Source organism: Lycorma delicatula, chromosome 1 (assembly GCF_047948215.1).
Source record: "Lycorma delicatula isolate Av1 chromosome 1, ASM4794821v1, whole genome shotgun sequence".
Taxonomy (NCBI): domain Eukaryota; kingdom Metazoa; phylum Arthropoda; class Insecta; order Hemiptera; family Fulgoridae; genus Lycorma; species Lycorma delicatula.
This window is the reverse complement of record NC_134455.1, coordinates 169,674,997-169,702,005: the sequence shown is the minus strand read 5'-3', so window position 1 is coordinate 169,702,005 and position 27,009 is coordinate 169,674,997. Positions and strand designations below refer to the sequence as shown.

Below are 27,009 nucleotides of genomic sequence, written 5' to 3'. Positions count from 1 at the left end.
TTTTTTTTTCATTGACATGCTTCATTGATGATTGAGGATCACCTGCAATATTCATTGTGCTCATCAACTATTTTTGTACATTTCTTTCATTCATTCTATTACCACTATACTTGGCAACCAGTTGTCTAAGATGATTTTGGTTAATATGACACCTTCAGAGTTCAAAAGATATCACTGCTCAAATTTCATTTTCTCTGGTGGCATTGTCTTGGTCATTTTAAAGCAGACAATTTTTTTTAAAAAAGTAGTTAATCTTAGGTTCTTCATAAAAGAAATCACTAAAGATTGTTATTTTAAGGACTTAAAATATGTTAAGTATGAGGGAAAACCAGTAAATAAGTCCCACATGCTATTGAAACAATACTCACTGTTTATCAACATTGATTCCAATGTTGATTATGAACTTATTCCAATGCTTTATAACCAAAATGTGTTGCACTATAATGTGGGCTGCTTTCCAGGTGAAGTTTAGCAAGCAGAATTTCAAGAAGTTTTTAACATAATTCATTAATTTTCTCTTGGGTTAAGTGAGATGTTTGAAATATGGTATTTAAAAGAATAACCTTAAATTCTTTACACAGTGGTGAAGGATGTTTCCATTGCATTGAATCATCCTCTGACTTCAGGTTTTAATAGTATATTAATGATTCAATCCTGTTAAGCACATAATCTATCCACATACCAGGAAAATTATTGTAAATATATATTTATTAGTTATTTTCTATTCTTTACTTAATGAATGAGCACCTATTGGTGAAATTTGTTAGTTTTGTTGCACTTTGAAGAGAAAAGTGATACAGTCTTGAACAACTTATGTGTATTCTTGAAGTAATTGATTGGTCCAGTTCTACATTGCTTTATGCTACAAATATTAAGCATTTTCAAAAGTAAGAGCCAGTTGCTACTAATAAGTGGTTAACAACAATTAATCATTGCAGATGTGCAGTAGTTTCAATTGTTTCATCAGTTACCTTATCAGAGTTTGTTATAATGATAGCTGCAACAATAAAAATATCATGCCGGTTTTGAAACCAGGAGTAAGATTCAACTACTCAAAACAGTAGGTGAATTCCTGAAATTCACAGGCCTAGCATAATATGAAGCCGGTGTTGCCAAATGGTTTAGGCCTACCATAATGAGTGAAGGAAATCTAAGGCAGTGGTGTCATGAGCTTAATGAAAGAGTTTCATCATAAAATGTTAAACAACATTTCATTATTAAAATAAGAGAGAAGTGGAAGGTCTTTGTGTTTAAAAGATGACTATTGAACAACTGTTGAGAAAACCAACACTTTACAGTAGATGGTACAACAGAATTTCGTGAAGTATCATATACAGAACTGTTACTGCATTGCATGACTAGGCTGTTGTGAAGTGTGCAAGACAAGTCCAAAAAATTTTGACTGATGAGTACAAAAATCAAAGGCTGACAGCTGGTGTGAATTTTTGGAACACTGCAAAAGAGGTGAATAATTTTTTCCCCTTACCACAACTGATGATGAAATGTGGGTTTCATACATCATTGTCGAATCCAAGCAGTGGTGTTATTTAAGTTCGTCAATGCCAAAAAATCCAGCAATCCCTGTCAGATTGGAAGATTCTGGAATTAAAAAGGTCTCCTAATGGTGTATTCATGGAGGTGGGAACAACAATCACAGCAGTGGTGTATGTGAAATATTTTTTTATGATTCATCAGCCCTCTTAGTTTTGAAACACACCTGATATTTACACCATAAACAGGAAATATTTTTTCAAATTTACTTTGTAGGTAGACATTTGCCCACAAAATATGCACAACAGCATGCTTTTTGTTTTTCTGATGTGTATGCTTTGGCACATTAGTCAATTTTAAACTTGAGATCCATTTACTGACTGAATACCATTAAGTTGAATTGAGCTGCCACTTAATTACCCCTTAAGAATCTACCCACTACTATTTTAAGTTAATCCATTTATGTACTATCATATTTTTGATTTTCCCTTCTACAATGTGACTATTTAATTAGTTAATTATTTAGAAATTAAAGTGACTGATATTAGGAAGGTAGAAAAGCGTCATTTCGAGATGATGATGTTACCTTCGAAAACTGATGTGCTAGAATATTGCAACTTTCTTCATTTATAAGGTCTGAATGTTTCTCAAAATGAATAACTAGATCACCCCACAAGTAGAATCTTTCACTGTGGTTGTCTTTAATGTGGTTTTAAGTGAATGATGTACTGGTAAACTCTGTGGCTGTGATTCAACAACTTTAAAGTGCATTGTATCTTGAACTTGTACTAAAAATAATTTAAAGCCAAATATTATGAAAATTGATTTACTTTAACAGTAATTTGCATTTTAACTTATGAAGACTTGTGATAAGTTATTCATGATATGTTTTGGTTTTAGGCTGAACAAGCTGAAGAGAGTAAGAAAGAAAAAGATGGAAAAAAGAAAAAAATTGCTGTAAAAGATAAAGAAGAGGATGATGAAGAAGAAGAAGAAGAAGAAGAAGATGGTGAGGATGAAGATGATGCTGAAGAGGGTGATGATGAAGGAAGTGAAGGAGAGGAAAATGGAGTTCCTGAAAAAGGTAATATTTACTTAGGTATATATTCTTCCTTGAAATCCAGTTTATAGTTAAACATTTAAAATTATGTCTGTATAGTAGAGTTAGAACAGTTTTACTCCTAAAATATTGATGTTAGTCAATTTGGTTTGTAATATTAGTAGATGTTTAATGTTACATCATAACTATCATTTTAAATGTGAAAGTAAAATATAAAAAGCAAAGGACATTTTGGTTCAAAAAGTTTTCTTATTACAAAATAATATTTAAAGGATATTATTGTTGTATTTAAGAAAAAGTAATATAATATATAATCATACTAATAGTAAATTTGTGCTTCAGCATCAAGCATCCCAGTTAAAAATAATAATTAAGACATTTGATTTAATGTCTTAATTATTATTTTGGATGGCTGCTTTGCTTGCTAGTTACTGTGTTTTTTTTGGGTTCAGCAAACATTAGTATTACAGGAATAGCCAGCCTAACTGGGCAAAACAACAAACTGTATTTCTCATATCTTGATACAAAGCAGAAATCCAGGGAATAAACATACCTTGTCATTAGAAAAAATTTGTCAGGTTAATCCAGTTCTTGCTGATGTTAATTTTATTTAACTTAATATTGTTGATTATACTAATTAAATATTTGTGTTCAGTATATAATTCAATCAGATTAATATATTTATTTAGTTAATGTGTTTCCTATAGTGCCATTGTTGGACCAACCATTGGAAATTTCGGGTTCACGAGAAAGAAAACAAGTTGAAAGATTCATTCCTAAGGAAGATTTAAAGAGTGATGCTGATAAAAAAGTTGAAATTCCAAATGGAAAGGGCAAACCGTTAGGAGAAATACCTCGTATTCAGTTTCAGATAAATGTAAGTTATTACAGAAATTATAGTTTTCAGGATTCTTCAAGTATAATTTTTAAATACCTTTAAGGAAATTTAAATATCCAGTTTGGAATTCTTCTGGTAAATTTGAACAAACTTAATTTATTTAGTTGAAAACTACATAAATTCATATAAGGGGGAGTTCTATTACAGTTTTGTTGTGTGACTAACCAACCAACCAATTGAAAGCTTTTTTCCAAATGCGTTGAGTATCTCTACTGCCTGATTTTTTAACAAGCTATTTAATTCTTCATTTAATCAAAAGTTAGTTTTTTAAACTTGACCTACAAACTGCTAATTAAATTTGGTATATTGCATCATAAGCTATAAATAATCAATTTTTTATAAAAATATTTTAAAAATAGAGCAGGACAGCCTATGATCTGTGTTTTAATACACAGGTAGTAAGCCGTCTGTCATATGAACGTTATGTGAAAAGTAATTTTTAGTATTTTTCATGATTCATGTTAAGTATATGCATAGCTATTTTGCATGCATTATTGTTTGTTAATTATTTTGTATAAGATTTTTTTCTCTTCAAGCTAAATGGGTACTATAAAAAAAAATTTGCTTGTCTGTTCCTTAATTAATGGCAAGAAATAAATATTTATTTTTTTACCATTCCTGAAAATTATTTATTACATAAATTTGATGGTTTTTTTTTAATAAATATAAGCACTCTCTCTATATATATACAAAAACTGTTTCAAGAATTCAGGGGATTTTCCCCCACATTAAAAAAAACTTTATATCAACATATATCTGGTATCTTAGTTTACCTACTATCCATCATTTTGTTTTTTAACATAAAAATTTATTTCTCAGGAATGGTTAATCGTATTGAGCTGAAATTTTGTGTACTGCTAAGTACAGTAGCCGCCACAAAACTGCAAGCTTGAATGATCAGCCTGCATGTCACTGCTATACTATTGTTTTCTGAAACATTGGCACACTATGATGTCATCTCTTAGTTGCATAAACATGATGCATCTGTTGTTTATGAAGTAACAAATTTTTGTGTGTTTACAATATTAAGAAAATGACATCATATTTCAAATACAAAGCAATTATTTTAATTTTATTTTTGTTTCTCTTTGCTTTTCTATGTATATAAAGTTCAATTCTATGGTTCTGCCTCTTGGTACAGTTCTTTTTAAAGTAGTTCGTTCACGTGCGAATAATTATGGCTAAATTTCAGTCTTGTAAAAGGTAAAAAACTTTGACAACAGGTGCAAAAAATTGTAAACAATGTGTATGCTTTCAAGAAGAAAAAAATCTAACTGTAAGAAAATAAAAAAATTACAAATATTTAATTGCTATACAGAAGTATAAAGAGAGAATTATAGCTGCCTGTGGCATTTCTAGGACTCAGGTTTAAAGCCTAAGAAAATAAAAAATAGAACATCTTCAATCTGAGGGACCAGAATGTTCGTTCATCACTCCAAAAAAAAGAAACGTTCTATACCAGTTACCAGATTAGATGTTTTTATAAAGGTGTGGTTAGGTGAACTGTGAATGAATTTCATTCAAGATTGGGGAGCTGCCAACAGTTAACAAACTGTAAAGGATTGAAAGTTAAAATTAATTGTAATGGCAGTGAAACTAGTTTAAGAAGAATTTTGAAAAAATTAGGTTTTAAGTGGTGCAAAACAGAAAATAAGAGGAAAATTTTAGTTGAAAACACACAATATTAGGCAGAAAGGAATTTATATTTGCAGACAATCTGTGATTTAAGAAAATGAAACTAGGTGATCGTATACTTAGATGAATCGTATGTTTTATAATCTCATTCAACAACAAAGTCATGGACCAACGACAGCAGTGCAGGACTTCATTTATCAGTAAATAAAGGTGCTATAATTCATGCTGGAGGTGAAATGGGCTTTATTCCAAATGCATTGTTAACTTGGAAAGCCAAATCAAAAAGTGGTGATTACCATGATAGCATGATACTAAAAATTATTTAAAATTGGGCTGAAGAAAAATTAGTCCTAATCTTCCTCCTGAGTTTGTAATAGTTATTAATAATGCTCTGTATCATAATACTCTTTTTGAAAAACTTCTAGTATCATCATGCAAGAATCAAGACATCACTGTTTAGCTACAAAAACTTCTTGTAGCTATAATATTCCATTTTCGTCTCAAATGTTTAGACCACAATTGTATAAACTAATTAAGTTGAACAAAAGTAACAGAAAATGATACCAAATTGACAAATTGTTGTGAGGTTGCCATTAGTTATGTTGCTTCCATCATAACCATCCTGATTTAAATCCAATCGAGATGGTATGGTCAGAGGTAAAATGACATGTTGCGAGCCACAATACAATGTTTTAAGATGTCAGAAGTGCAGAAACTGTATGAAGATAAAATAAATTCAGTGAACGACAAACACTGGAAGCCTTATTGTGAAAAAGTTAAAAAAATCGAAGGTGAATATTGGAGTCAAATTGTTAATAGATTATCTGGCAAAATTTTTTGTTATCTCTACGTAGTGACAATTACACTGAACATTGTGATGACAGTGAAGAGAACATTCTAGCTGAGGAATTAAACAGATAGTTCATTTTCCAGTAAGTAATTAAAGTTACAGTAATAACCATCTATTGCAATATTTACTGTTTAATTAGTAATAGATAATATTTTATCACCTGTCAAATAACGTACAGTATAGAAATAGTCAACTGTATTAACATGTTTTTATGTTTGGTAGTAATGTTCACCAATACAAGCTCACTGTTACTTGGCGTCAACTGTACCTAGAGGTTTACTTTTATAAAAATAAGGAACCTGATCTCTCAATTCATTTCAAAATGGTGGCCTTATAAACTTTTTAATTATTAATATCTGCAACTGCTGGTTTATGACAAAGCAACTCCTGTTAAATTTGTTTTAGAAAAAAGATGACCTCTAAACTTGCTGTTGGGATATTGTACATAAACTATTTAATTTTGGGAAGTCTCTTTCTCATTGTAAGAGTTCAGGGGAATTTTACCTCTAACTGCAAAGTTTATGTATCATCTTACTCAATATAATCAAGAAAGTCATATTTTTCATGCTGCAACATTTCAATTATTAAGTTGGCACACATAGCATAATTGGTAGCTTCAAAGTCTGCAATTGATGGATGTATATGTTAGCATTTCCTTAAAACTTTCTCCTCTGACTTGCTGGGACTGCTAGTTCACAGCTGGCCTTCCTAACAGATTTTTTTTTAGCACCACGCAAAAAAGACTCCCTGACACATTAAACATTTTGCTCAAGATGCTCTCAGTATTCTTTTCTCTACACAGATATCTGAATGTTTCAAACTGATATGCTATTGGATGTTATTGTCACTTGGAGGATCACAACAGTTAAACTTTCTTTAGAATGCATGTTGAACTGTATCTAAAATTCACATTTAGCAAAAGCAAAGCAAGACTTTCTGTTCAGGAGTCTCCATCTTTGTTAGTGGCACTGTCAAGCGGAAAGATAAGCAATCAGTTTACGTACAACTACACCCAACTGTCCTATTTTGCTCTTCGATTATCCTTAGATCAACACTGTACACTTTATCCAAGAGAAATAAAAAATTACATTATTTTATCTTTTAAACCTTTGTAATTGATACCAACTATCACTATCACAATGATTTTTCAATATATGAAAAGTGTGACTAAATATATGTAAACAGTAATATCACTATTAAGAAATGAAATTAAAATTGCGTGGTTTTGATTGACACTATTAAGGGCTTATTATTTATTTTTAATGTTACAGTATTCATTTTTATTGTTGAACAGTAAACTGTTGTATTCAATAAGGTTAATTTTAATTAAAAAGATTTCTTTAACATTGAGTAGTTGTAATTTTTCGTTTTTAATATTTTTCTGAAAATATTTAAAATGTTTTTCTAATATAATAAAATTTTAAAAATTGTACAATTAACAAGCAATGATTTAAAAATTGTATTTATGCTATTTTTATATTTGGTTTTTTCTCCTTTTTTTAAAGAACTAACCAAATTTTATTAAAATATCTTACTATTCCGTTATAAAAGTATAAGAATTTTAACTGTTGTTTAAAGCAAAATGGGCCAAAAAGTTTTATTGATATTGCAAAAAATTGTAGAAATAAAATTAACTGCTCAAAATAAATTACCACTCGTCTCTCAAATAATTATACTGATCATAGGTTGTCTGCTGAAGATAAGTTCCTCGCAACAAGTCTGTCTTCTATATTATTTCCCACTAAAGTTTTTATTCCTGATTACTGCTACCATTTCATTTAAATGATAATAATTTTTACTTTCCTCCTAGTTTTTTTTTTAATTTATTTTTGCATCTTTTACTGATCTGTTTGTCAGCCCTTCTCTGATGACATATCCCAGTCAGTTATCTTTCCCACTTTGAATTGTTCTGGTTAAGCTTCTTAAATTTTTAAGATATAGTTATTTATGTTTCTTCTGGTGGAAAGGTTCACAGAAACTACTAATTTTTACCACAATTTGTTTCCTGAGAGTTCAGTATTCTCATTTTATTACTGGAGCAGAAGTCAGGGCAATAGCTTTTCTTAGCTGCATCTCAAAAACATGTAGCTCTTATGGACTAATGTTTATTGGAACATTTTTCCTTAGTTTCACTAGTAGGACATTCTTGAGATTATTTTCATTTCTTTATAAGATGAACTGATGTATAACGGTGTATATTTAGACATGTATGACGTCAAAATTGTATTGCGTAGTTGTAAAAATAATTAAAAAAAATTACCAACACCATATTTCAACTAATTATTTGTTTATTTTAATGTAAATTACGTTTATGTTTTTAGAAGCTGAAGGTTGATAATTTAAAGAGTCTCCACAAGGTTCTTTTTAGCAGAGTGGGTCAGGCTCACACAATCAAGAAAAATATTGGTCAGTTCAAAGGTTTTGAATTTGAAAAGGATTCAGCAGATCAAAAAAAGAAGTTAAGTGTTTTGACTAAACTGAAGAATGCTGATTTAAAGACACTTTGTACGATTCTTGACTTACAAAAATCTGGCAAACATGCAGAACTGGCTGATAGGATTCTTGATTTTCTTATTAAACCTGTAGATTCTGGAAAAGAGCCACCAGATCCCAGGCCTAAACGAAAGGGTATCTCATCCAAGTCATACAAAGAGCCTAAGTAAGTATACTGTAAATTTGAATCTGGGTTATTTTAAGCATTTTTAGAAAGAAAATTTTTATATCAAATGTATAAAAAAATGAAAAATCGAATAATTCATGATTATAAAATAGTTTATGTTAAACTTTGAATGTATATCTATTTATTTTTATTTTTTTAATGAAGATGCAGAAAATAGATGTAGTATATCAGTAGGTGTAATGTCAGCATCAAAAAATCTGCTGGTATTACTGTACACTAATCCTTTGTTTTCTGTGATTTTTGGTATATTTTGACTTTTAAAACTAGGATATAGTTATATATATATATATATATATATATATATATATATATATATTTTTTTTTTTTAAATTCTATTAATATAAACTGCCTCATACAGAATATTTAGATAAGTTCATATTTTACCTTAATTTTACCATGGAAGTACTTTCACAGGATCCCGTATTCTAAGTCATTATTGAAATTTTTAAGTAAACTATATATTTAGATTACTAAAACATGAAACAGCTTATTAATTTATTATTACAGCACTTTTATAATAAATTAGTATACAATTTTCATTATTTTAATTTGTTTAATATGCAGTTTAATTAAACATTTCAGTCATGACCGAGGAGGATGTGATATCCCATGAAAGTACTTTCATGGTAAAATTAAGGTAAGATATGGACTTATCTTAATATTCTGTATGAGGTGTGGATATTAAATAACGAGACTAATGCTGCTACAGAAGAACTGCACGTGCGCCAGATTCATACGGCCAACAGCTGTGTAGCGTGAAACCTTTCTTTTTCTATTGTTGCCACTCCAGTTTTCTGTAGAAATATTAGTCTGGCCGTGGCCTTCGTTTGGATAACATGTTTACTAGAGCAAAGAATTGTTGTGAAATTTCATATGAAACTTGGAAAAACTGCTACTGAAACTTTTATTAAAAAAGTATATGGCAATGAATGTTTATCACGTGCACGGGTTTTTGAGTGGTTTAAGCTTTTCCAAGAAGACGAAGATGATGTTCACCTGGGTTGCCCTTCCACGTCAAAAACTGATAAAAATATTGAAAAAATTGGTAATCAGATCCAATCTGACCATCTGTTAACTATTTGTGTTATTGATGAAACTGTAGGAATTGAAAAAGAATGTGTAAGGCAAATTTTACATAATTTTAACTTGAAAAAGGTGTGCGTGAAAATGGTGCCTGAAATTCTCACAATTGAACAAAAAGAATCTTGAAAAAGGTTTGTTCTGACACTGAATGCCATTGAAAATTACCCAAACTTCTTGGAAAGAGTGATAACATGAATCTTTGTTTTTTACTTATGATCTGGAAACTAAGCGTCAATCCATGCATCTTTTCCTGCTTCCCGGAGCCGGATACACATTAAAGCCTCACACAGCTCCAGGGAAGGCAGGCAGCCAGGCCCGGCTATGCCGTTCCCAGCCATCCCACCTCTGCAACCGGGTCTTGGTCTTTTGTGCCTGCCTCTAACAGGGGTAACCCCAAGTGAAACCCCTGTCAGGTCTCAGTCTTAATAGCTCAGGGGCTTGAGAGTTCCCGATCATCGCTGCTGCAATAAAGGTACCCATGTAACATCTTCCCATGGACAGACAACTCCAGCCGAGGCTGTCTCTCACCCCCTCACTTCCCTTTCTTTTTCTTTTAGTATCCCCAACATGAATGTTGCTATCACGTGAAAATTCTCTGCATTTGCCAGCATGGTCTCTACTACTTAAAATTTTATGGAATAGGCTAGTTAGTCTGTCGTTTTGTTAAAATGAAACATAAAAAACTTGTTTTTATAGGGCAGATGGAGATGATGAACAGTCAAAGAAAGGAAAGTCAAAGCAGCATTTACCTTCTAAGAAGAAAAACAAAGCAAGCTCTGAAGATGATGAACAGGATGAGGACAGTGATGAAAAGAAGACTGAAGATGAAGAAGAAAATGAACCTGTTGGATCAGAGGTGTGTTAATTATTAGAATTTTAAGTAAACCAATTAATTATTTTTGTTTTGTAGTGTTTCTGATTAACCTTCTTTTTTTTTAATTTGATAGTGTAATGTCACTTATGGATCATACCATTAAATATCACAAGATGTGAATTAAAAAATTATTTTCATCCAAAACACTAAAATGACTTCTTTTTTTCGTTAGAAAAATATGAGTTTTAGATTCAAATTTTACATTTCCAATTCATTAATATAATTACAATTTAGCATTACCAAGCATGTCAAAAGTTGCAAGCATAGTTTGTCCTTTTCATAAGTGATTGCGGTGCTATGATCTTCATTTATTTGTAAGGCTTTCATCATATTTAATGACATCACTAAAATTAATTGCTACTAGCCCTATTTATTTATTTATTCTTGTTGATATTGCTACATAAGCTTGAAGCTTGTGCATGGGATTTAATTGTACAATCATCATTCTTATTTTTGTCATCTTGCTTTTCTTATTAAGGATTTCTTGTAATAGAAAGCTTTAACTTGCCAACCTGTTAGAATTGGATTTTATTTTAAACAGAGACTTGTCTATTGAAAAATAAATATTAGCAAACTGTCGATACATAGATGTTGCTCATACTATATATGTAACTGATATTTGTTGTGTTAGAGACAAAAATTATGTATTTACAGTTTCATTATCTTTTTTCCAATTTTTCACAATTATTCAGATTAATATCTTAAAGTGGTAAAAAATATTTTAAATAATCAACAAAAATAATTGTTATAGTGGTTTAGAAACAATTGTAGATATTAATTATAAATTTAAAGACAAACATTTTCATGATCTATGATCATTTGTAAAATTGATTTTAAAGATATAAAAAAAAAATTTCTTGTATTTTTTTTAGATTTAATATTTTATTTGTAATAATATTAAAACCCAAGATTGAAGACAGTATATTGACAAAAGTTGTTTTTCAGTGGTGAGTTTTCTTTTATTACCTGTATGGTGGTTCAGATTTTTATATCTGTAATATATAGCATACTTGTGGAAGAAATAAGGATTTGATTTTTGGGGATGCATTATTAGCTTGTGGGTCAAACACTTGGTGGATTGATGGGCTGTCTGGGAACTAATTTCCTTCTTGGGTTGTGCGTGAAAGATAACTAACTAGTGACTGAAGTTTTTACATAAATTTTATATCCTCTTGTTTGTACCTATATTTCCTACTTAATGCTTTAAAAATGACTATATTTTATTGGCTTGCATGTGTTTGTTATCTACATAACAAAAGGTTTGTGGTTGTCATTTTTCATTATATAAAAAAAAAATGTAATAAATAATACTTAAACATTTTGTACATTTCTTTCTTTTGTAGAAAGATAAACCAAAAAAAGGTCCAACAAAACGACCACCTGCTAAAAAGACTGCTTCCAATTCTGCCTCTGGTGCAAAGAAAAGAACTGCACCTACTGGTACAGGTGGAGGAGGGGGTAATAAAAAGGGAAAAGAAAAATCTGACAGTGAAACTGAACATAATTCTGAAGCTGAAGACTCGGAAAAAGAAGTTCCAGCAAAGAAAAGTAAATCACCTCCCACTGTAAGTTTTTCTTTATTTTATTATAGGTGGTAGAACTGATCTAAACCTGGGCCAGAATTGGTTTGGGTTATCAGATATCAATCTGGACACAGTAATAAATAAAAGTACTGTACATTTTAATAGTCTGTTATAAGAAATAAAGCTGCAAAGTAACATAAATTAAAACAAGTAATATTTTATTTTTACAAAAAGGTATTAAAATACTTTATTTTAAACGAAATAATTTTTTCACAGTAAGATGATTTTTATATTTAAAAAGACATTTTTAAGAAAGATTTAATTGTAGGCTATTATACAGAAGAAAAAAAATTGAACAGTTCTCTTGTTATGTAGTTTTACAGTGAAATCAGTTTATTAATTCTCCTATCTTCTTTTATGCTAAGATATTTAATTTTTTGATGTTAATTATTCTTGCTATTGTATTTTAACAATAATTTTAAGATATGTGGAACTTTTCATGCCAGTTTATGGTGACTGAAAATGCATGTGAATGTGAAGAACCTTCAACATTTCCTCCTAGTTTTTGTTTTTGAGATTCATTAGCAATATATACTATATTATTACTAGTTTAATAACCTTGTTCAGTTTAAATTGATGGCTAGCCACATGGTTAGCTTCCTGTTAGTACATTATTGAATCCGGAACTGATTTGTATATGGCTATAAATTCTGCAGTGTTTTTATTCTTGACTTTTCTACTTTCATCTTCAGGCATTTTAGAGCCCATAAATATTTATTTTCCTTTTCAAGATTTTAGCAACCATACTTCTCACTGTACACCAGCATTTTGAGATTTAACTTTTTTGGAAAAAAGCATGTTTGATATAGTAACATCTGCTCACTTTGAAACAAAATTAAACATATTATATGACACATAAATAAACAGAAGCAGTAATCCAAAATTTTTGAGAACCATAAAGATATTTTGCTAAACATTAAATACTTCACGTTGTGTGGGTGTATGCAATTTAATTTTGTGCAGTAGTTTTAGAAAAGTATTTTGATAGTAAGCAGATTAGTAATCATTTGTACTAAATGAATGTATAAGATTCAACCTTGAACATAAATTGAAACGTCTGTTATGCAAAGATCCATTCTAGAAGAGCAGTTAAAAAACTATTATTAAATTTTTACTTTCTGCCTGTTGGACATTTTAAAAATATTGTAAATTTGAATATCACTCACTATACTAATAAAATTTCTGATAATTTTTTCTTTGTTTTCATTTTTTATATGATTTATTAATGGAAATTTTATCTTTTAGGATGATGAAATAAAGTCATATGTAAAAAGTGTTCTGGAAGGAGCAAACTTGGAAGAAATAACAATGAAAACTGTTTGCAAAAAAGTTTATGAACATTATCCAGATTTTGATCTTGGATACAAAAAGGAATTCATCAAGAATACTGTAAAATCCGTAAGTTAACTTAAATCTTTCTTTAATTCAACTACAGGTATTGGTTTAATGTGTAAATATTTCAGTAATATTTACACACTGTTAAGTAATAGTTGTTTCATTTAGCTTCTTTGTTTCAACAGCTATTAAGTTTTATCTGTCCAATTTCATCTAACCCACAACCATATTTTTTAACTGCTCTAGTTAATCTATTCGTTCAACAAATGAAACAATATATATATTTAATTGAACCTATTAAAATGTATTAACATTGTTATCACACTTTTATTTTAATAATCCAATAAATAAAATATACTGTTTTAGGAATTCATATGTTTATATTTTAGAGATGGGAGTAAACTCACATTCAAATTTTTCTATGAAAAAAATCTTGACGATGATATCTTAATCCATATGACTTTCATCACTTTATGAATATGTACTGCTTCACATATAGCATTTGAAACTTACATAACCTGTGAAAGTGTGTTTGCATATCACATCATGGTTTATTAATAAAGGTGATACTGGTATTTGTAGTAGTAGCTGACTGTAGTGACGTGATTAATAACTGACTACAAACAAGTGGCATCAGTTTGTAAAAATTAATCATTCATGGTTGCAATCATAAAGAATGAATGAATTTTTTTTAAAAAATCTATCAAGATTTAAGAAGTTGTATGAAAATAGCTGCAAGTCAATCTGATATTTCAGTTTAAGCAAGGGAACGGGACAAGGATGTCCTTGTCCCCTGCTTTTTAAAGTTTTATAAATTTTGTTCTTAGAACTGGATTAAAAAATGTTATAAGATGGGGATGGTAGTATTTGTACTCTCCTGTTTGCTGATGAGCAGGTTGTGTTGGCTGAATACATGGTATAGAATACATGACTTGGAAGTGATTAAGGAGTATGACAAATGGCGACTTGATATAAATATTGAGAAAACAAAATACATGGTCATTGGTAGTGAGGGGGAGGAAATTAGTACAGAGAAAGGACTGGTGAAGGTGGTTCAAGAATCTAAATATCTTTGTATAATTTTAACATCTATCTAAGATAATGATATCTGGGAAAAGATTGGTAAAGGTAGATTACTAAAATTTTTGTCATGATTGTGTAAAAAAAAAACACTAAGAAAGAGGGTATTCACTTCCTTTGTTAAAAATGTGTCCACTAACAGATCAGATGTGTAAACACTCTAGTCCAAACTCTAGATTGGTAAAGGTAGATTACTAAAATTTTTGTCATGATTGTGTAAAAAAAAAACACTAAGAAAGAGGGTATTCACTTCCTTTGTTAAAAATGTGTCCACTAACAGATCAGATGTGTAAACACTCTAGTCCAAACTGAAAAGAAGAGGGACAGCAATGTCTATGAAAAAGAAATACTCAGTGTTCATGATATGGCAAAATGTTTTCATATCTGGAAAAAATAGATAAGCAATATCTTAAAAAGGAAACTTTATATCCTAAAGTCATGAACTGAAAATGACAATCAGTTAAGCAAATGTGCATTTCCTTTGACTTATAAGAGGGTTTGCAAGGCTTGTGTTAATAACATTCCAGTCTCTGCAACTTTGATTTGTGAGAAAGCCATACAGATTGCTAAATAACTCAGTTACGATGAGTTTAAAGTATCGGGGATTAGGGGAAAGTATTACGGATATTACATCCTGACATTACCTTAGAAAATGTAGAATTTATATTTCTTCCCCCAAATTTTGAATAGATAAATTCTGAATTAGACATAATGTTTTATATAAAAATGTTTGTGGTGAAGCTGGTGCTGTAGATGAGAATTTGGTGTCTGAGTAGAAGGAAAAGTTAAATGAAATATGCATGGGTTAAAATGAAAGTAATGTTTTTGTGATGACACTGGTCTTTTATCCAGACTTTGCCCAGTGAAACAATTGTTCGAAAGAGGAAAAATATACAGGGGGAGGATATCAAAAGAAAGATTAACTATATTTATTGGCTGTGGGTGTGTTACGTGAATTTGAAAAACCATAAATAATCACCAGAGCCACAATTTTTTAAGAGCATGAACAAAAAAAAATCATGGTGACTAGGGGCATAATGATGGACTGATCGTTAAGTTTGATTGTTGAATGTGAAGGCAAAATAGGAGAGTCACACTATTAGAAAATGCAAAATCCCACCCTAACATTACCTTAGAAAATGTGAAATTTATATTTCTTCCTCCAAACACTACTGCAGTATATCAATTCCTTGATCAGGGGATTATTCAGAACTTTAAATTTCAGTACAGAAAAAAAGGTGTTACAATATTTGTCAACAATGAAAGTTATAGGATGCTGATAAGCTTTCTAAAAGCATTTGTTGGATGCAGTTTTATGGATTCATATGGCTATAAAGCAGGTTACTATTACAACAGTGAGAAATTGTTTCTTAAAAGTCTGTATTAAACCTCCACAAAATAACTTCAATTCTGGCACTGAAAATCTTACTGAATGAAATGAAAATTTGTGGAACAGAGTGAATTAAAAGAACTTACTGAACCATTTGGAAATTATAAAGAGTACCCAAACATTGATGACATGCTCAACACAGGATGTATCGACCAACATCCGTGATCTTGTTCCTGCCTCAGACTTTACTACTTCCAAAATGAATGATTCTTGATGATGATAACAATGAATCCAATTTACAATCATTAGTAAGGAAGCAAGAGAAGAGGTTAGAAAATTAAACCAATATTTCGTACAAAAAGGATTACCAGAAAACTTTTATTTTAATATCAGAAGAGCTGTCTCATATTGAAAAATATATGTTGCAGGACTTAGTTCAAACTGAAATAGACAGCTGTTTTAAAGCATATACACAAATAAATTGTACATATCTATATTTGATTTTTACATTATTTTTTGTACATGTGTTTTGATTCTTGTATACTGTTGCTTCTTTGATTAATGTTTTTGTAGTTTACATTGTTTTTATTCCATTTTAGTATAGTACAGTAATTTTATTATTTTATTGGTCAATTACAGAATACAGTATTATTTTTTTATTCAAATATGAACAGAGGACAGTTTCATTTTCAGAAAAAGAATAAAAAAAACTTTAATTTTACAAAATTGTTTTAATTAGCAACTAATTTTTTTTTTTAATTTGCATGAAATAAATACACAGTATTGATGTTCTATTCAAAGTGCTTTTTTCTGTATTACAACCAAGCATAATACTGTATTCACAATTTTCTGAATAGCAAACTCTTCTAAATAACTGACAGATTGTTGTTGCTGAGCAGTCTGATATTGGCAAGTTTACTGTGTAAACCACTTTAGTTGGTATTGACTTCTATACCTATGTTATTATGAACGTATTTGTAAATACAATCCAAAATTTAAAAATAAAAAACATTTTAAAATAAAATGACAAATTAATAAAATATTTTAATGTACTATAGAATTAATATGGTGAGTTTAACTTAAATAATTACTGTGTTTTGGTGGTTTATATTTCATATAATATTAAATATGTATATTTAAATTCTATGAAATAAACCAGCTATTAACAGAATATCTACACCAAATATAAAATTAAAGTTTTATTATTTTCTTGATTAGATTATTAATATACAGATAATAAATTTAAAAAAATATGTTTTAGTAAACAAAAGAACATTTGTAATTAGTAACACACACACACACACACAAGGGTCTTTTAAGAAGTATTCAAAGATAGGCTGTGAAAGAAGAGTAGCTTACCTAGTTGACTCCAAACTTAAATCACCTTCAAAGTTTCCCCTTGTGATTCTACCCATTGGTCCTTCCATCACTGAAAACATTTTCCATAGTCCTCTTTTGTAATGTCCTGTCTGTCAAATAGGGATCTTTTGTTGCAGCATTTTAGATTGGGTGACAACCAGAAATCACATTCAACCTGTGAAATTCTACACTTGACCTAGGAGTTCTGAATTAGATGTGTGAATGCATTATCATGATGTATCTTACATGATTCCCGCAGGTCTGGTCTCTTGTGTCTAACTGCAACACAAAGATAGACCAGAATCCGGTGTTTGTTGACAGTTCAACCTTCTGCTGCATTTTCATTATTCACAACTTTCCTTTTTCTGTTTAGCCTCCGGAACCACCGTAAGGTATTACTTCAGAGGATGATATGTATGAATGTAAATGAACTGTAGTCTTGTACAGTCTCAGATCAATCATTCCTGAGATGTATGGTTAATTAAAACCCGACCACCAAAGAACACAAGTATCCACGATCTAGTACAACTCCACAGTAGTAAAAAAAAAGTTGCATCGATTTTATTTTGCTCCTTATTTATTTTGGTTTCTGGAACCCATTCAAGGTTCACACCAGTCTTAAGGAAATTAAGATCATTGTTGGTGCACCCTAGACAAATAATTCTATTCAGACAAAGGTTGCTTTGACATAAATTTCACAGTCACATACAGTTGCATACTCAAAACATCCATTAAAATTATGTGTGAGGAATGATACCAATCCTATATCACGTGCACTTCTCAGACAACCAGCTGATAATTTACCATTGTCAAACTGTGTGTTATTAATGGACAGTAGGAATTTTAGTTTGTTGACATCTTTAAAAAAATATGTGATCACTCAACTGAAAACAGTTATAGTATTTAATTTGTGTAATTACCATAACTTTTGTTCCCAAAAGTGTACTTATGTTACAGATTGCTTAATTAGATACCAAGCTTTTGGCAGAACTTGATACCTTATAATGTTCAACATGTTCAGTCATTCACAAAATAAAAATGTGATAAGCATACACACACACACACACACACACACACACACACACACACAAGCAATGGCTGCTGGACAACAACAATCAACAGCTGTATGAGATAACAAAAAAGCACACATGCTGGCTAGGAACTAGCATCGCACTATCAAGTTTTACTGCTTATATTTAAATACTTTTGAGAAAAAAATAAGTCCAGCCTTTGATCTAACTATTGTTTGTACTTTTTAGAAAAAAATTTAACATAATTTTTTCTATAGAATTAAATTGTAAATAAAATAAAGATGTAATTACAGAACTGCTGATTTATAAAGCCAGTTGCTAACAATGATTACACACCATTCAGGAACATGGCCTCTTATGTGTTTATGGTAATATGGGTTAAGATTGCTGTTGCCCCTGCAACTGACTGCAGTAAGAGAGTAATTCAGCTTATTTGGTGGGTCTCCTTAATTTTCCAAAATGTTCAAGATGAGTTTTTAATGTTAGGTTGAGATTTATGGTACTTATTTTAACATTTTTACTAAATCTTGTGAAAATTTATAATTATTTTAACATTTTTCATTCTTTGTTATAGTAATAATTTTTTAACAAAATATTAAGTCTCCTTTTTTAGCTACAATTCAGTATGATTGGTGTTTGTTCTTTAGTGGTAATGTATTTATTTATTGTTACAGCAGATGTTAATTACTAAATTTCAGTTTTTTAAGATTTGTTTGGTTATTATTTTGTTAATTTATTTGTATAATTACCATCATACTTAGCAATCATAGTTTTCATTCATTATCTTTGGCCATTCGGTTTATTTGTTCTTGATGAACATTTGGTATTAGCTGTTTTTCACAATTGCTAATTCAGATTGACAGTTAATTTGAAATGATGAATCTTGTTTTCATACAGTCATACCTGAAAACTAATAGTGAAAAATATGAAACCAGGAAAGATTAAAATAAAATGGTTTCCAGCAAACGAATAAATTATGGCAGAAAGTGTGGCTTATTGTAACGCAAGCTTACAGGTCAAAGGATGATTGTTAATGTAGTATGTTTGTGAAAAGAGAAGTAATTGTTAATGAGACAAATTAAATATTTTCTATAGGATGAGCAACATAAAACTGAACCCTTAATGAGAAACCGCTACCCAACACTATTTATGAAAGATTCTCACACTACTAGCATGACTAGTGGATGTATATGTTACTACTGATTGTTGCTGCCGTTTGTCAGGTGGTTACGTGTCATTGCAATACAAGTTTTGTTGCAGTGCAGTTGTGTTTGTGTAAAATGCCCATTCAATCCAGAAGAGGATAGCTATTGTTTAGGGGCCTATATTCGTTCTGGATCATTTGAAGAATCATTTCAAGTATTTGTAGAAAAATTTCCAATTGCCTGTATCCCAGTGAAGAGTAGCATACACAATTTAGTTAAAAAATGGCATACAACAGGTTCGGTTTCAAATGCAAAATGAACAGGCAACTTTATGTTAGAACTCCACATGCGATATTGAAAGGAGAATTACCGCCAATCCAAAAAAATGACTATGCAAGTTATCGGAACAATCTGGTGTTAAATACATATCTTGTCGTAAAATTCTTCATGAATTAAAGTTGAAACCATACCATGTTACTACTGAAGAAGAGAGATAAACCAAAATGACTTTATTATTGCAACTGGCTTCTCGAAAACATTGTTGGTGGACAGATAGACCCGATGTATTTCATGTCAGCCAAGGCATGGTTTCATTTATTCAGTTAATTTGCAAAACACCAGGTATTGGCAAGGAATCGCGTCTACTTCACAATGAGAAAATTTGTGTTTGGTGTGCTGTTTCCAGTAATCATATATTGGAACCAATATTTTTTGACCGGACTGTTAATACACAAGTTTACCTCACAATTTTCAAAGAATTCTATGTGCAATTAACCGATAATTAAGAAGAATACAGCTTCTTCCAACAAGACTGAAGAAGTTGTCGCACATCAAACATTTCACTGAATTGCGTTCATGTAGCTTTCACAAATCAACAAGCTGTCAGCAGAGGATAGTGGCCTCCATATTCCCTAGAGTTGTCTACGTGCGATTTTTTTTCCTTTGGGGCTACTTAAGGAGAGAGTTCATGCATTTAATTCCCACAATATTGATGAACTGAAGGAAAATATTCAACAAGAAATCAATACAATTTTTACAACAATGTTTTGCATCAGACGACTCTCAATATGATAAATCGAGCACAAAAGTGCATCGATGCCCACGGTAGTCATTTTGAACATCTTTTGTAACTATAAGGTAAATAAATAAATGCAACATTTAAATGTTTTTTGTTTTTCTTATTTAATTTATCCATATCATTCTTAAAATTTCATTCCAATATAACCTACCAATTCTGCAGCGGTTACATTATGTGTTCGGTTTTATGTTGCTCATCTGTAGAATTAATTTCACCTTATTTGCCTGTTATTGTGTCGCACTTCTACTCTTCGTGATTTACAATTTGAACATCATCTTTCATTTCACTAAGCCCATGTAAACTTTAAAACTGTCCTGCTAGCTAGTTCGCCATATAATTTTATTATTTGTGTTTTTGTTGTTCCAGCTGATCGCATCATGAACAGTATGGGTGATCGGCACACACTTGGTCAGTATTACTAGGTGTTGCAGAAAAATATATTTATAGATGAGACTCATTATGTGAAAACGTGAGTGTTGTGTTCTGTCTTATCATATGTTTGTTTGCCTGACGTTTATTGATAATTTCTATATTACTGTTAGATCAGGATCACCTTTTCACTTTTTATGAACAATTCTTGGTGATATGGTGTTTATGCACTTAATTGCTGAGAATTCTATTATTTCATAAATTTATGTACACGTCATTCACTATTACAAAAAAGTGTTAATAGTTTGTCCGTAAACTGAATTAAAATGCAAAACTTAACACCAGATGTATTAATATCATAAAGGTGCTGCAAATTGTTTCATGTAAACTTAAAACTCATTTTGTCAATTGAATGGTTTGTTCTTCAGTTGTACATTTTTTTGTCAGTAAGTAATTATGAGGTTTAATTTTTTATTAATCTGTATAATTTGAACATAATATTTTCTGCTATTATTAAATATTGTTATTTAAAGTCAAAATTAAGTAGGCAGATTTATTGTTTTGATTTCTATAAAAACTATGACCTTATCTTTTCCTTTTCTCTCCTCCAACATAGTGAGTTAGGAGTTTCATTTATCTGATTGAAACCTTCTCTTTCAATTATTTCATTATTATGGTCTGTTTTTTATGAATCTTGAGAAGTTTTATTCATTAGTCATTGTAATTTTTAACTGATGTAAATTGGATTAAACATTATTAAAAACATTATTAAAGAAAGGATTATTAATATCAAATCTCACTATTACTTTTTTCATTCACTTTTACTTTCTATTGATATTCTCTCTAATCTTATATAAAATTAATTTGTATTTTGAAAGTAGTTTGTTACCCTAACAGAAAACTGATGACAGTGTGGTGTACTGTTGAAAAGTTTATTGCATTTGTGTATTGTTATAATTAAGATAAATTTACAGCTCCTAACTAAAGAATTAATTTCTCATAGGAGATATTTAAAAAAGTTAATAAATCTCTCAGGAAATTTAATGATATGCAGTTTGTCTGTGGTTAATTAAAGAGGTTTAATTTTAGAATCGATTACAGTTAAGCTTACTGCTAGTTAACTTGGTTTGTTAACCATGTTAACAACTCGTGTAACCAATCAAATTGACACGATTGTTACTTTACTCGCCGATGGAAGTTTTTTTCATTCAATTACTTCTTTGTAATTGAGTACAGAGCAATATTATAATTTTTTTTAAATCAAAATAACACTTATGAAAAATAAATATGTCTGTCATATTCTTCAAAGATTTTTTTATTTGCCGGTAGTGTTGCATAATTAAAAAAAATAATTCTTTAAAACTACCTTATTTTTTCAAATGAAACTATTTGTAGTATGATTTAAGGAGTTCGTTGAAGGGAATTTGTAAAAACATAATATTTGTTTTGTATTTTAATTCTATAGTTTTTTATTAATGACGATTGGTTTTAATTGTTTCATTTGTAATGTTGAATGTAGTATGTTCAAGGTTGCCAGTCCAAAGACTATTCTCTAATGTGTTTCTTGTAATCTATGTGATATTTATTTTATATATTTTACATGTGCAATATTTTTTTTTTTTTTGAAATTTTAAGCACCATATTGTTATATATAACAAGCAGTGCTTTGAGTAATATATTTTATAAAGTATCCTATTAATACATACCATAAATCTTGTTTACTAAATGTTTTCACTGTTTTAGTAATATTATTCTTATTGTGGATAATGAAGCAGAAGAAATGATTGATGGTAGATAAAAAATCATGTGGTATGCTATAACATTTTCTTTTGCAGGGTTCTTACCAATTTAATCCATATGTATAATGCTGGTATTATTAATAATACGTATAATACTGCTAGCAGACTTTGGACTTCCAGGTCCTATATATATCTATAATCCAATACGTGAAGGCTGTAATTAAATTTATAAACATTTTATAACTTACCCTACTTCTAGATGTAATAAACATAACCTTAACCTTGAATAAGCAATAAGATTTAAAGCAGACAAATATTAAAATAAAGAATGGAATTTAAAATCTCGTAAATGAAAATAATAGAAAATACTTCCATTTACAAAGACATTGATATCATTTTCTAAGCTAATAATAGCAACATAAAATAAACCAATCCAAATAACCTTTGTTATAAAATTTTATTGCTATAGCCGTAACTCCATTAATACTCAAGATACTCAACCCAGGTTGGATAACAAGTATATCATATGAAACACAGCAATTACCTCTATATATTAATCTTAGGGAATTACGGCAAAATTTAAACAATTTTCTAAAAGAGTGAAAAGATTCTGTAGTTTGCCTTAATGGAAGGTAATCAGAAATAAGGCATAATCTGTATAAATGATTGTACTTAATGATCTGATTATATTTTTAAAAAATCCTAAATAAAATAAATAAGATGTTACATTGAGACATCTCTTAAAATAAAACTGCTATATTTTACCTAAACTTGCTTTAAAAATATTTATACTTAAAAAATATTACTGCCACGAATTAAAAAAGATGCAGAATGCAATACTAGGAGCATAAACTTTAATGTGTCCAGAGCAAGTAATAAATGCAAAAAGAACCTGCTTCAGTTTGATGTACAACATTACTGATTGCATTACCTAACAGACTCCTAAAATGCCAATCAATAATTAAAGCTAAAATTGGAATGAGGTATGCCTTATAAGTATAAATGAATAAACATTAAATGAAATATAATATTAAATTACTTTGAATTAAATTAAAGTAAGAAATTATTTAATATGCTATGCACAAGAAAACATGAAGCATATACAATCATTTAAAATAAAAAATAATAAAATATTTAAATGAATAGACACCACACTTAACATATATACACATTCAGGAACTTTGTTTTTATAAAATATATTTAATTTAATTTAATTGCAGAATAGCAAAATATTTGATACAAAAATCCATTAGGAATCCATTTTACCTATGAAGGTCAGATTACCCAACTTTAAAAACTAATAAAAATAATTTTATTGTATAAGTAGATTATTGTAACTGGTAATGATTTAACATTATAATTGTTAATACTGTACATATAATGTACTATGGTGGTAATATTTAAATCTTTTTTAGTGAACCGTTACTTTGATTTAATATGATTTAAATTGTGGTATAATATTTTTGTATATTAAGCCTATATGATCTATCCACTTTTGTCTACATACACTTTTTTCAAATTGGCAGTAAGTTGTAATATTTTAAAATGGTTATTTCCCTCCAGTAAGCAAATACGCTTAGAGGGCTTAGCCTAAGTATTAACAGTGTAAGTTTATTTAATTAAATAAAGAAAATATGGCAGAGTTCAGTTATGGACAAAGCAGTATAAATAAGATTTATTATAATCCGTTTTAGAAACCTGTTTTAGTTATTTTCTTATTTTTTGTTCTTTTTGTTGATATAAGGAGGAATTATTTTTGTTAAATATTCATTGTGGTTTGCCAATTCCGTATTTAAGAATTAAGACTTTTTAACAGTTAAATGTTATAATTTTAATTTTTCATATGAATGATTGTATAATTTAATATCTGAACTTTCCAGTTCTTTCATTTCATTCATGTTTTATTACAATCTTCATGATAAATTTCAGTACTGTGCTGAAGACATATTTAATACAATTTACTTAAGTTCAGTTATTAAAGTTTACCTATGCCTAATCTGCCTTATATTTTTTAAGATATTTTTGCTGATAACTTGCCTGTAGGTTTTATGTGAATTTAAGTACTACTGATTGATTTTACTTATTTTCTAGGATTTAAGACATAAAAAGTGGTACAGATAAATTTTATCTGTACTTCAAGCAAATATACATTTAGAGTACAAAAAGTAATCTGATTATCAGCCTGCCTTATTACTTTATCTTCTGCAATGTGCTGCTGTCTTCTTTATTTCTACTGTGGAATAAATTTTGAATTTCATATATTTTTATGTATCATGCTTAATTTATTATTATTAATTGTGTGTATTGAAAAGGGTATAAATCCTGATAACAAATATCAGCTACAACTTGCAGTTTTGTGGGAAAGCATTAAAAAACCCCCAGTTGCCTTGTTCTTAAGTCATTAAGGCATTTTAATGTTAATTAGATTAGGTTTTACCCAGTAAAAATAGATTTTATTGAATTGAGAGCTCAAGTACAAAAAATAAAATATAATTTTACTCATGTTAATTATATTAATTCTATGTGTTTTTTCCGTTTTTTGTTTGTTTTTTTTTTGTTGTGTTTTTTTGTCTTGGAGGACAGCCTTGAATAAGTTTTTAGTATATTTTTGTTAAATTTTTTGTAAAACAATCTACATTATTACATTTTATTTTTATGCAAGTGAAAAGAAAATAGTAGTTTTAGTTGCCAGTTACACAATATATTTTGTAAGTAATATATTTAACTCTAATACACAATATATTTTATTGTATTATGTTAAAGATTTATAAAAAAAAAAATCAGTAATTAAAAATATTTTACTTTAAACTGCATTTTTGAATTTTTTTCATCATTGAATTGTTATATTTCCTGTAAGTTTTTTTAGTTTTACATCCACTTCACTTCACTTTAATCCATTTTTAATCTAAATCGTTTCTTCCATCATGAAATAAGATAAATTATCACTTGTAATAGAATTAAACTTGGCCGCCAAATTTAAACTATCCATCTAATATAGATGAAAAAATATTGATGTATATTATGCATAGTGATGCATTGTGTGGGAAAAAGATGAATAGTCAAAAATATATAGAACTAAAAATTAAAAAATTAGCATTATTTTTATCACTCTTTGTACAATAATTTATAAGAAGTACCATCATTCAAACTCTGAAGTTTCAAGCTCTCTAGCAGGTCTTTAAAAGTTTGAACCCAGTCACTTTCTTGATTAAGAATTACTGTCATGTATGGATAGTTTGTATAGGAGGAGGCAGACAATGTAGAAGTTTGTGATCTTGTAAGGATGTTGACCAGTTAAAATTGTTGAAGAATTACTCTACACAAATAAGACAAGAATCTGCTCAACCTGTTTACCCAGAGCAAGATGTTAAAACAGATAGAAAAAATTATCCTTACACAATCTCCAAAAGAAGAAACATTTAAAACATCTATTGTCTGAAATTTTACTACTCCTGTAGAAGCTTGGAAGACTTTTTTATGCATTTCAGAGAAAATAACATAGACAAAACATTGGACCACAAAGAGGCAAGAAAATCTTTGTAGGTAAAGAGATGCAAATAATATGAGTAATTGAACATAAAAGCTCTGGTTGGTTAGTCCTTTGAAATTTGTTTTTACAAATCTGAAAAACCTCAGCTCTAGTGATATAATTCGATTAAAACACAAGTTTAAAAATATTACTACTTTTATTATGTGCAACAATGTTCGACAGTATAAATATTTGCATGGATAGAAAACTTATGAATAAATTTTCCCCAGTAAAAAAACATTTTATTGCTTGATTGATGTAATTGTTACTGATAGTAAATACATAACTATGAATGAAACATTTACATTGGTGAAAATTAACAATACATTGTTTACAAACCCTAAAAATTATTTATGATGCTTACACATTCTATCCTTAAAGTCTGAAAGTGTACGCTGTAAAACAGCCGGCAATTTGTTTCCAAGTTTATAGTGCCAAAGTACATTTCATTTAGTCCATTTCAAATAGTGGATGTTACATAAAATTTATACCATAAGCACAGATACTGTTGAGTTAAGCACAGATTTATTTTGCTAACTACAATCTGAAAATACAAGGGTGATTCTACCAAGGTTTTAATTTATTGTTATATCTCTTGAATGGATGAGTTCTGTTGATTTAAGGCTAGAATCAAAGAGGAAAAAGAACTGTTTTATTTGTGTACATGGCCGTAGAATGATTCTCTATTATCTTTTCGTTTGACATGTACTAGCATAGATGACAACTGCTGAACAGAAATCCTTCACTGTTTTGCAGTTTTCTAAATGAGAATCTGTAGTTACAGTTTAGTGTGCATTTCAAGATAAAAACTAATTATGATCCACATAGTGACAGTTGCATTTGTCAATGGCATAATCAGT

At 29.4% G+C, this 27,009-nt stretch overlaps 1 protein-coding gene across 3 annotated transcripts in view; it reads left to right on the top strand.

Moving 5' to 3' along the window:
• The window catches only part of LOC142325395 (protein DEK-like), a 34,897-nt gene extending 9,469 nt beyond the window's left edge, over positions 1-25,428 (top strand). For 2 of the 3 annotated variants that reach the window (XM_075367131.1, XM_075367121.1), the window contains exons 3-9: positions 2,392-2,575; positions 3,259-3,428; positions 8,256-8,593; positions 10,394-10,553; positions 11,915-12,136; positions 13,400-13,552; positions 20,879-25,428. In XM_075367131.1, coding sequence (XP_075223246.1) covers positions 2,392-2,575; positions 3,259-3,428; positions 8,256-8,593; positions 10,394-10,553; positions 11,915-12,136; positions 13,400-13,552; positions 20,879-20,893 — 1,242 coding nt within the window. In that variant the 3' untranslated portion in view covers positions 20,894-25,428. The remainder of the gene's footprint in view (positions 1-2,391; positions 2,576-3,258; positions 3,429-8,255; positions 8,594-10,393; positions 10,554-11,914; positions 12,137-13,399; positions 13,553-20,878) is intronic. The other variant, XR_012756528.1, reaches the window with a different exon arrangement.
• The last annotated feature ends 1,581 nt before the right edge of the window (positions 25,429-27,009 follow it).